Below are 10,471 nucleotides of genomic sequence, written 5' to 3'. Positions count from 1 at the left end.
AGCATCTCTGTACCAGGTACGGCACCATGTCTCCATAAGCATGACCCCAGGGAGAACCCGGACGTCCACATGCTCTGCCCTCATGTCTGATGTGCTCGCCCTTCACCTGGCTGGGAGATTCGATGCTTCATTCCCCACACTGCATCCAAAACCACCAAATCAGAGGGACAGCCTACTATGGCGTCCACATGGCTAGGCCACACCAAACACCACCTTGCACCCTGGTCGCAGTGTGGCAGGTGAGAGGCAGTGCATGGTATGTGGCTGTAAAGCCTGTGCAGCCTCTGCTCTCTTATTGTCTTCTGCCAGCCCCACCTCCCCCACCCCTCACGCTGCCCTTCTGCTCTGCACCAGGAGCTCAGACAGGGCAAGGCACTAGGTGGATGTGGCTACTCTGTCTTGGACTTTCAAGACTCCAGACCATGAACCAAGTTAACTTCTTTCCCATGTACCTATCCTGGGTGTTTTTTTGTCATAGCAACGGAACATGGATTATACACCTCAGTGCACCTGGACCCCTCTTATCTTAGAACACACCAAGCCTCCACCAGAGCACTGGGCTCTAAACCCTGTTGCCACTTCCCTAAGTCCCCTCGCATTGTCTGATTTTGGTGTCTATTAAATGTCAAAGGCTCAGGAGAGCAAGGCATTTGCCACTCTGTCCTTAAGATACCACATATGAGGACTCCACAGATTCTGGGTAGATGGACTAAAGGGCTAGCTCACTTCTCTCAAGTCCATAAACAAGACCCTTATTAAAACCTGAAACCAACAGCAGGCAGTGGTGACACATACCTCAATCACAGCACTTGGAGGAGACAGGCAGATCTCTGTTAAGTTCGAAGCCAGCCTGGTCTACTGAGTGAATTCCAGGACAGACAAGATTTTTTCACTGAGAAAATCTGTCTCAAAAAACCAAACCAAACCAAACCAAACCAAACCAAACCAAACCAAACAAACCAAAAAAAACATTAAACAAACAGTATCTTCCCACATAACCGAGGCTGGCTTCAAACTCTCAGCCTCCTGGCTCCACTTCCCTGTTTACATTTTATAAGTGCTTATATAATTTGTCTGGTATTAATTTTTAAAGCAAAGATAAAAGTGTCTTGATAAGTCAGAACTAAGTAGTTTGTAGTTACAGGCTCATGGCTGTCATTTCCCTCCACCAGCAGTGACAAATGATGTTTGCCAAAGACTCAGAGAACCAAGAACCTTCTGCCTTAATGGTTAGCTGAGTCAAACGGGATTTGCATCCAGTAACTGTTTTGGAAAAGAGGTGCCAAGCGCCAAGGTCCATTTATGAGCTGTCCACTCTTGTGCATATGACCTTGCAGGTCCCGAGGGCTGTTGAGGCCTGCACAATATCCCTGCCCAGCTGAGGCCTTCTCTCTCTTGGAAGTATTAGGAATGGAGACGAGGGCAAACTGTGGCTAAGATGTGTCTGCTGCTGGTTGACACCTGTAGCCCCCTCTTCCTGTCAGAGCTGGCATCAGGCTTTCTGTAGAACTCACAGAGGTTAAGACCCTTGACCTCACATGTCAGAGGACACAGACATGTACATATTTCCCCAGTGTCTTGAACTGTTCACTACAATCATTAATATTCTCTGACAAGATGTCGCTACTGTTTTCCCAGCTCCTCACGGTTTCCTATTTGTGTTCATGTGCATGCATGTGTGTCTGTGAACTCACACAAATCATTCTTCATTTGTGTGTGTGGTTACATGGTATGCTGGTCAGTTTTATGTCAATTTGACATAACTAAAGTCATCAGAGAGGAGGGAACCTCAACTAAGAACATGCCTCCTCATGGTAGTGCCGGGACACACTTTAGTCTCAGTATTTGGGAACCAGAGACAAGGATTTCTTTGATTTCGAGGCCAACATAGTCTACAGAGTTCCAGGATTGTGAGGGCTACATAGAAACACACCTGTTACTTGAAACACCAAAAGTATAATAAAATTAAAAAAAAAAGAAAAAGAAAAAATGCCTCCATAATTTTGGACTGCTGGGAAGCCTGTAATGCATTTTCTCTTACCCACACCTCAGACAGGTTTTCTCTGTGTATCCCAGGCTGTCTTGGAACTCACTCTCTAGACCAAGCTATCCCCGAACTCAGAGATTCACCTGCCTCTGCCTCCCAAGGGCTGAGATCAAAGGCGTGCATCACCACGCCCTTGCCATGCATTTTCTTGATCAGTGATTAAGGGCAGGTGGCTCAGGCCATTGATAGTGGGGCCATCTCTAGGCAGGTGGCTCTGGGTTCTATAAGAAAGCCTGCTGTGCAAGTCATGGGAAACAAACCAGTAAGGAGCACCTGTCGTGGGCCTCTGCATCAGTTTCTGTCTCCAGGTCCCTGCCTTGCTGGAGTGTCCTCACTTTGATGCTGAATGGTTCTGAAAGTATAAGACAAATAAACCCTATTCTCCCTAGTTAGCGTTTTGTCATGGTGTTTTATCACAGTGATATCAATCTTTTTATTTGTTTGTTTTTCAAGCTAGGATTTCTCTACGCACCAACTCTATCCTGGAACTCACTTTGTAGACCAAGATGGCCTTGAACTCACAGAGATCTGCCTGACTCCACCTGAATTAAATTGCTGGATTAAAGGCCTGCACCCCATGACCACCTGAGCAATAGTTATCTTAACTAAAGCACACGGCATACATATGTGTATGCACATGGCAGCCAGAGAGAGACCGGTGCCTTCAGTTGTTCTCCAATGTATCAATGTGTATGTGTGTGTATGTTTACATGTACACACATACATATTTTGGCTTTTTAGTAAGATTTCATTTATTTTTGATTATGTGCCTGGGGATTTTTCCTGCATGAATGTTGTATGATCTGTGTGCAGTGCCTGTAGAGGTCAGAAGAGGTTGTTGCATCCTCTGAACTGGACTGAGAGATGATTGACAGCCGCCATGTGGGTACATCGTCTTTTTAAGATGTTCACCTTAGGGTTAAAACCGATCTCGCTGAACATAGCGGACAATGAGGACTACTGAGACGTCAAGAACAATGGCAATGGGTTTTTGATCCTACTGCACCTATTGGTTTTCTGGGAGCCTAGGCAGTTTGAATGCTCACCTTACTAGACCTGGATGGAGGTGGGTGGTCCCTGGACTTCCCACAGGGCAGGGAACCCTGCTTGCTCTTTGGGATGACGAGGGAGGGGGACTTGATTGGGGGAGGGGAAGGGAAAGGGGAGGCGGTGGTGGGGAAGAGAAGAAATCTTTAATAAATAAAAAAATAAAATAAAAAAATTATAAAAAAAGATGTCCAGCTTATAGTCTTTGAGACAGGGTCTCTTATTGAACCTAAAGTTTGCTAATTTGAAAAGATTGGCTGGCCAGTGACCTCCAGGGTTGGACTCCCTAGGGCTGGGACACAAGGTGTGCTATTGTGCCTGGCTTTCCTATTGGGTTTTGGGGATTGAAATTCAAGTATTCTTGCTTACACAGCAAGCACTTTTCTGACAGATCCATGCCCCTGGCCATCTTGCTTCTGTCTTTGGAAACACATGCTCACTCTGAAGGACTGAAGGAAGTAATTCCCCTTCCCAGAGGATAGGAACATCTAGAAATAGTCATGGTTTCTTCTGGAAGAACACTGTCTTTCATTCCTGTTTATCTGCTCACCCAACCATTCATGCCAGCATGGACTCATGTTACTTCACAATTCTATTATAATCCAGTAGAGTGTTACTTAGTTTGTGGTTCAAATTGTTGGATATTGGCCATTAGGGGCTTGTTTAGGCTCCCTTGTGATAGTCTTCAAAGACAGTATTCACACGTGTGCTTTCATGTACTTCTGTATGTTTGTGTGCTTCTGTGCATGTTTATGTATATGAGCACAGGTTTCATGGTGTGTGTGTGTGTGTGTGTTAATGTCAGAGGGCAATTTCAGAAGTTAATTCTCTTTTCCTACCATATGAGTTCTGGGATTTGAACCCAGGTCAGCAGGCTTAACAGCAAGCACCTTTAATCACTGAGCTATCTCAACTGTCTCCCACCCTACTGTTTGAGACGAGGTCTGTTATTGAACCTGGAGCTCCCATGGCCTTGGTGGAGCCACCACACTCAGCTCTTTACAGCGTCCTGGGGATCTGAACTCACATCCTTAGGCTTGCAAAATGAGCACTTGTCCACTGAGCCATCTCCTTAGCCACTCCATTTGGGGGGGGGGGCAGTGGATTAACCTCAGGGTTTTGCACATGCTAAGAAACACTCTACTACTGTGTTAGTTAGCTAGTGACAAAACCCAAATAAGAAGCAGCTCTCTGCTTACAGTTTGCAGGGAAACAGTCCATGACAGCAGGGTAGGCATGGTGCTGTAGGCTTGGTGCAGGAACTCGACATGGTAGATCACATCTACAGTCAGGAAGTAGAGAGATGTGAAGGCCCAGCTTGCTTTCTCCTTTCCACTCCATCCACGACACTAGTCCACGCTGGACACATAAAGTCAGACATAATTAACTTAGCCTAAACACTCCCACACACAGAGCTTTGTTTCTATGGTAGTTCTAAACCCAGTCAGGATGACCATCAGTCATCCTGAAATCACACACAGTAAGCCTCCTGCCTCAAGGAATGAATAACACAACACCCAGCTAACAATGTCATTTGTGCCGCAAACGTCATTCTGAGGGTAGTAGGTTGAGTTGAACTTGAGAGAGTCCACACACACAGCACTGCCTGGGGACAGTGGAGCGCTCTAGTTTATACACAGCCAGTCCACAGTGGCCTGTGGGGCTGTGGACAACGGAGAAATCATGGTACAGGGATGACTCCCTCCCTCTACTGCGAGCTGCTGTAACCACATTGACTCTACTGATTAGACCTCTTTGAGGCCTGCTTACTGGTGGAGGTGAGACAGACAAGAGCAGGATGACAGGGATGAGGTACCATGGTGGGGAAGGGAATTTGCAGCATGATGCAGCTGGTAGAAAAAAACATCACAGGCCCCTGAAAATCCACACATGACCAAAAACACTGAGACTATCCTGGCTGGGAATAACTGAAAGTCGCAGATGGTGCCCCCATGTCCTCAGACGTCTTGACCAAAGGTTGCAGCAGCTAAGATGTCCAAGTGTCCCCAGTATTTCCCCTTAGATACACACACTCTGCTCAGATCTTGAACTCAGGCAGATGCGGTGTTCTAGGCAGTTGGCTGCCTACAGTGACAGAAACCATCCTTGACCCCTGTGGTTTCCACCTCCAAGCTTGAGCAGGACGTGCTTGGAGCCAGAAGAGGAAGCAGAGGTGAGATTGAACCAGGACAACAGAGCATTTGGCTCAGCATGTGACTGACTACAAAGGTCAGCTTTAACCATATTCTGCCAAAGGTACAGCCACTTCTGTACAGAAAGTGAGCACACAGGATGTCTCCAGCCATTGGTTCTTCTGAGTGGGAGGCGCTCCTAAGCTCACTCCCCCACGCAAGTGGGAAGCAGATCCATAGGTGCCAGGTTCTTGCCCTAAGGCAATTAGAATTCTTGGGAGGCAGGTTTGGGGTTTTGGTGGGATGGGGGTGGGCGGGACTGGGCTCATGGACACAGCATTTTATAAGGTAGCAGGATCTGTTCTGAGAAGAGCATTTAGCACTCTACACCATGAAGGGGATGCTGTTTCTGCTGGCCTTGCTGGTGACCGGGGAGCTGGGCTTTCAGACAAGTGAGAATGGGAACAGATGACCCTTGCCCACTCCATCTCCCGACCTTATTGATCTGTTTGCAGATCTAGGGAATCCCTGGGAGGTCACTAGCCAGGAGTGGTGCTAAAGACCTTTGAAGCTTTCTGTTCAGGATTGTGACCGGTGGGATGGACTGGATGGGGGACAGATGTGAGGTGGTGATGATGGACCCTTAGTTTCATGTACAGCTGAATTGAGTCAAGTGTGAGATTTATGTGAATGTCAGATATACAGGTTGCTACTCTCATACATCCCCCTTCTGCTGGGAGTGTGTGTCTATGGAAACTGAGTGCTGTATCTGGGAGACAGCAGCCTTTGGGAGAGCAGGACTGTGGGGAAGATCACTTAAGACATTTGTAGAAGTGGCAAGAAACCCTGAACCTCCCATTTGTCAGCCTGGGGCTCCTTTAATGATGTTCTTCTATATTTGCAGCAGAAGCATACCTTCCTCCCTTTGAAGTCCATGCAGGAGTCTCCTCTGGAAACAAAGCCATATTGAATGCTGTCCTTACCAAGTATGGCTCTACTGACAGGGAAAGGAAGGCTTTTGGGAAACTTCTGGAATGCTTCACTGATGCAGGAGTGGAAGGCAAAATCCTGGATGCCAAACTTCTGGTAACTCTCTCCCTACCCTGATGCCCCCATGCACCATGTGGTAGAATGCTGGTTGTGTAGAAATGATGCAGTCAGCTAGGCACGTGTGTCAGGGAATGGACACCAGAGCACTCAACACTTGCCCACCCTAGCACATGTCCGTGCTGCATGCCGGTCCACATCCTGTCTGCCTATGCAAGGTCCTGCAGGGCGCTCCCCAACGATGGATGACCCCTGGGTTCTCACCACAGCAGGGCAGGCAGGGACACAGGAGAGTCCTTGGTGTGGATCTGCACAGGGAGGGCACCCTCAGCTATCCTCTAAGGCGCCTGAAGCTTCTGTCTACTGGCCAGGGTCACCTTCTCTGGAGTCTCCCTTAACTCTTCTCTCCTGTCTCAGATGGAGCCCTCCTTCCACTGGCTTTAGCAGTGCCACAGCCAGAACCTCCCCCTCCCCCGTGGCTTAAAAGCCACCCTCCCACCAGAGAGTGCTTGTGGCTACTCACCCCAGCCACTCCTGGTCTCCCTTAGTTTCTTATTTAAGCATAGCTGAATTACTGAGACACGTGTTTTGAATATTGCATCTCTCACTTTCTGTTTCCAAAGTACTTTTAGTTTGGGTGTCAGGTCCTGCAAAACCACAGCACTCTCCAAGAATGAATTTCTTCCAGCACATCCACTCAGGGATGTATGTCTAACCCTGCCATACAGCCAACGTGCTGATGGATGTCCTCAGCTATGAGGCATCATCAAAGCTAGAACTCAGACATCTTGTCCCCTCTCCAGACCTAGCCCCCATCATGCCGTAGGGAACTTCTCCCTTCATCCCTGCCTGGCTAGGGTGGCTTTTCAGACTTCCTGACAGCCGTGGATGAGCTGCAGCTCCCTGGATCACAGTCTGCTGCTGGAACCCTGAATCACTGCAGGGAATTTTCTTCCCTGTGCAGAAGGAGCAGACTGGGGAGCTCTTCTGGAGTTCTGCTCCTTGACTTAACCACTTCTGCATCTTTCTGTCCTCTGATTTCCAGGAAGCCATCATCTTCAGTCCAGAATGTAGAGAATACTATAAACAAATCGAAGTGATTGCTTTCCAAACTTAACTTGTTTGGAACATGATGATTGATGTGAGAGGCACATTGCTGCCCTGTCCACTTTCCGTCCTGTAGTTGGAATCCGGACACCTGCACCCTCCTTGCTCAGTTTGTAAAGCTGGTTCAATAAACACCTGCTGCTCTGCTCTGGGTACCATGTCTGTGTGTAGTGCAGGCGTCTTCAGATCTAGGAGACAGAGAAAGGAGTTGGGTAGGCACTCAGAGCAGGGCGACTCCCACTGACTGACTAGGTATCAAGGGAAAGCCATTGCAGCTTTTTTTGTTGCTATGTAGACCAGGCTGGCCGCAAAGTCACAGAGATCCACCCATCTCTGCCTCTCAAGTGCTGGGATTCAAAGCATTGGCCCCCACCACCCAAGGCTCTCTGCAGTTTTGTGAGTCTGTAAGACAGTAGCTGTCTGAGGACAAAGATCATGGAAGCAGCCATAGGCTTCAGCCCAGACTGCCAGGATAGAAACGAGGTGCACAGCTCCTCACCTCATATGTTCCCTCTGGGTTCATCACAGGGCAGCTGGCTCCTTATAGGTCAGTCCACAACAGTGCCGTGACTCAGAAGATGACTTGGGAGACTCTCCTGGTCTGCAAGAAAGGCCATCAGTTGTCATAGCCTGGTCTATATAGCAAGGTCCAGGACAGCCAGGGTAGCAAAAAAAAATCCCTGCCTGAAAAACAAAAAGGAAATGTAATTGATATAGACAAAAATCTTTAATGGGGAAAACAATTTGAGTAGATGTGCATCTAAGGAGAAGAGAGAAGGCTGGGAAGGTTCAATGGGTAGCATGCTTCTGTGCTTTACTGGGGACATGAGTTCCAGTCCCTGAACCCATCTAAAGCCAAACTTGGCAGCATACATCCATAATTCCAGTGTTCTGTCAAGAGATTAGAGGAGATAGGGGAAATCCCAGAAGTCTCTCTGTAGTCCAGACAGCCACAGAGACCTGTCTTAGACAAGGTAGGTGAAGAGTGACACCCCAGATTGTCCTTTGATCCCCCCATATGCACACTGTGGCATGTGCATGTATGCTCTCTCTCATACACTCAACACAAAACATCCACACAACAAAAAGGAGAGGAATGGCAAGAGGTACAAACAAAAACCATGAGCATCATTGGTGATTAGGCAGAAACAAAATAATAGCACAACTAGCAAGAGTGGCAAATATTGAGAAGAGCAATTGAGCAGAGCAATGTTGGTGAGCATGTGAGGGACTGAGTCATACGGACAGGACAGATTGTCAGTGTGTAAGATAAACATGCACGTAGCCTTTGACCAGAGGGCCCTGTGCATCGGTTTCCGTATGTGACAGCTTGAATGCTTCCTAAGGAAGGCTGGTCTGTCTTAGAAGACCACAGGGCCTCTCCAGGAACACAGCTCTCATGTGCAAACCAGCTACTCCTGCGTGCACAGACTGGCTTCTCCTTTTAGCACCGAGGCCAGTGTTTTTCCAAACCAACACCTCAGGACCGCCATGGCTATAAACTGAAACCTGTTGGGATTATTCAGAGCAGGAAATCCTAGGACTGTTTACTCTGCCTGTGGAATCCCAATCAAANGAGCAGGAAATCCTAGGACTGTTTACTCTGCCTGTGGAATCCCAATCAAAGGATGAGGGCTCCTGATCAACACCTGCATCTCATGAGGCCGTGTGGCATGGCGTAGGCCCTGCTATGGAACATGTAAGTACTATGTTCTCTCACTGCCGACCTTCCTGTACTATCAGTCATGTCTCTAAGGGAGATCCTCACGGGTAAAATGAGACACCCAGGCCTTTGATGCCTGGATGTGCCACATCCATGGCTGTCTCGCCTGTGTGACAAAATGCCTCTCAGGTAGTGGCCGACTCAAAATGAGGGGCTCGTGCTTCTTGGAGCTTGGCCCCTGGCGGTTCCCTGGCAGTCTGCTCAGAGTTGAGGTGCCTGATTAGCCTCAACGACCTCGTTCACTTTGTTCCTGGAGATGGTTTCTTGCATTGACTCTGCTATCCTTTCTTCTGTTCTATTTTTCTCTTGACAAAAACTTAATCTGTTCCAGGAACCAGGAAACATTCCTAATGGCTCCTTGAATGCGGAGGAACTGATGCGTCAGTTCCCTCCCTTGATTCAGGCCATTAATGTTATGATTAAGACTCTGGCTCGCGGGCCTAGCAGCTGCTCTCCGCTTGCTCTTGAACCTCTGTCTTCGGCTCACCGCCTTCACTCCAGACTTCACCATGTCCATCAGGGTGACCCAGAAGTCCTACAAGGTGTCCACCTCCGGCCCCCGGGCCTTCAGCAGCCGTTCGTACACGAGTGGACCCGGTGCGCGCATCAGCTCTTCCAGCTTTTCCCTGGTGGGCAGCGGCAGCAGCTTCCGGGGCGGCCTGGGCACCAGCATGGGTCTGGGCGGCTTCAGCGGGGCTGGTGTAGGAGGAGGCATCACAGCAGTCACGGTGAACCAGAGCCTGCTGAGCCTCTTGAAGCTGGAGGTGGACCCTAACATCCAGGCCGTGAGCACCCAGGAGAAGCAGCAGATTAAATCTCTTAACAACAAGTTCGCCTTCTTCATTGACAAGGTGCGCTTCTTGGAGCTGCAGAACAAGATGCTGGAGACCAAGTGGAGCCTGCTGCAGCAGCAGAAGACGTCGAGGAGCAACATGGACAGCATGTTTGAGAGCTACATCAACAACCTGCGGTGGCAGCTGGAAGCCCTGGGCCAGGAGAAGCTGAAGCTGGAGGCGGAGCTTGGCAACATGCAGGGCCTGGTGGAGGACTTCAAGAACAAGTATGAGGATGAGATCAACAAGCGTTCAGAGATGGAGAATGAATTTGTTCTCATCAAGAAGGATGTGGACGAAGCATATATGAACAAGGTGGAACTGGAGTCCTGCCTGGAAGGGCTGACTGATGAGATCAACTTCCTTCGGCAGATCCATGAAGAGGAGATCCGTGAGCTGCAGTCTCAGATCTCAGACACATCTGTGGTGCTGTCCATGGACAACAGCCGCTCCCTGGACATGGATAGCATCCATGCCCAGCATGAGGACATCGCCAACCGCAGCCGGGCTGAGGCTGAAAGCATGTATCAAGTTA

General features: G+C 48.8%; 2 protein-coding genes across 4 annotated transcripts in view; both read left to right on the top strand.

Moving 5' to 3' along the window:
- Nucleotides 1–4,062: 4,062 nt before the first annotated feature.
- Nucleotides 4,063–8,963, top strand: LOC126486671 (androgen-binding protein homolog). Of its 3 annotated transcripts, none has more exons than XM_050119032.1 (3): nucleotides 4,063–5,678; nucleotides 6,131–6,312; nucleotides 8,829–8,936. In XM_050119032.1, the coding sequence occupies exons 1-3, from the start codon at nucleotides 5,618–5,620 to the stop codon at nucleotides 8,919–8,921; spliced, it is 336 nt and encodes a 111-aa protein (XP_049974989.1). In that variant the 5' UTR covers nucleotides 4,063–5,617; the 3' UTR covers nucleotides 8,922–8,936. The 3 variants fall into 3 exon arrangements, with proteins under 3 accessions (XP_049974989.1, XP_049974991.1, XP_049974990.1); XM_050119034.1 differs by having other exon boundaries at nucleotides 5,387–5,678; nucleotides 8,907–8,963; XM_050119033.1 differs by lacking the exon at nucleotides 8,829–8,936 and adding an exon at nucleotides 7,319–8,817 and having other exon boundaries at nucleotides 5,434–5,678.
- Nucleotides 8,964–9,434: 471 nt separating this feature from the next.
- LOC126486700 (keratin, type II cytoskeletal 8-like) overlaps nucleotides 9,435–10,471 on the top strand; it is an 8,541-nt gene continuing 7,504 nt past the window's right edge. The window contains exon 1 of the mRNA XM_050119071.1: nucleotides 9,435–10,467. Coding sequence (XP_049975028.1) covers nucleotides 9,613–10,467 — 855 coding nt within the window. The 5' untranslated portion in view covers nucleotides 9,435–9,612. The remainder of the gene's footprint in view (nucleotides 10,468–10,471) is intronic.

The sequence above is a fragment of the Alexandromys fortis genome, unplaced genomic scaffold (genome assembly GCF_014885135.2).
Source record: "Alexandromys fortis isolate MF-2015 unplaced genomic scaffold, M_Fortis_MF-2015_v1.1 scaffold_140, whole genome shotgun sequence".
Lineage (NCBI taxonomy): Eukaryota > Metazoa > Chordata > Mammalia > Rodentia > Cricetidae > Alexandromys > Alexandromys fortis.
This window is presented reverse-complemented; position numbering and strand designations above follow the sequence as displayed.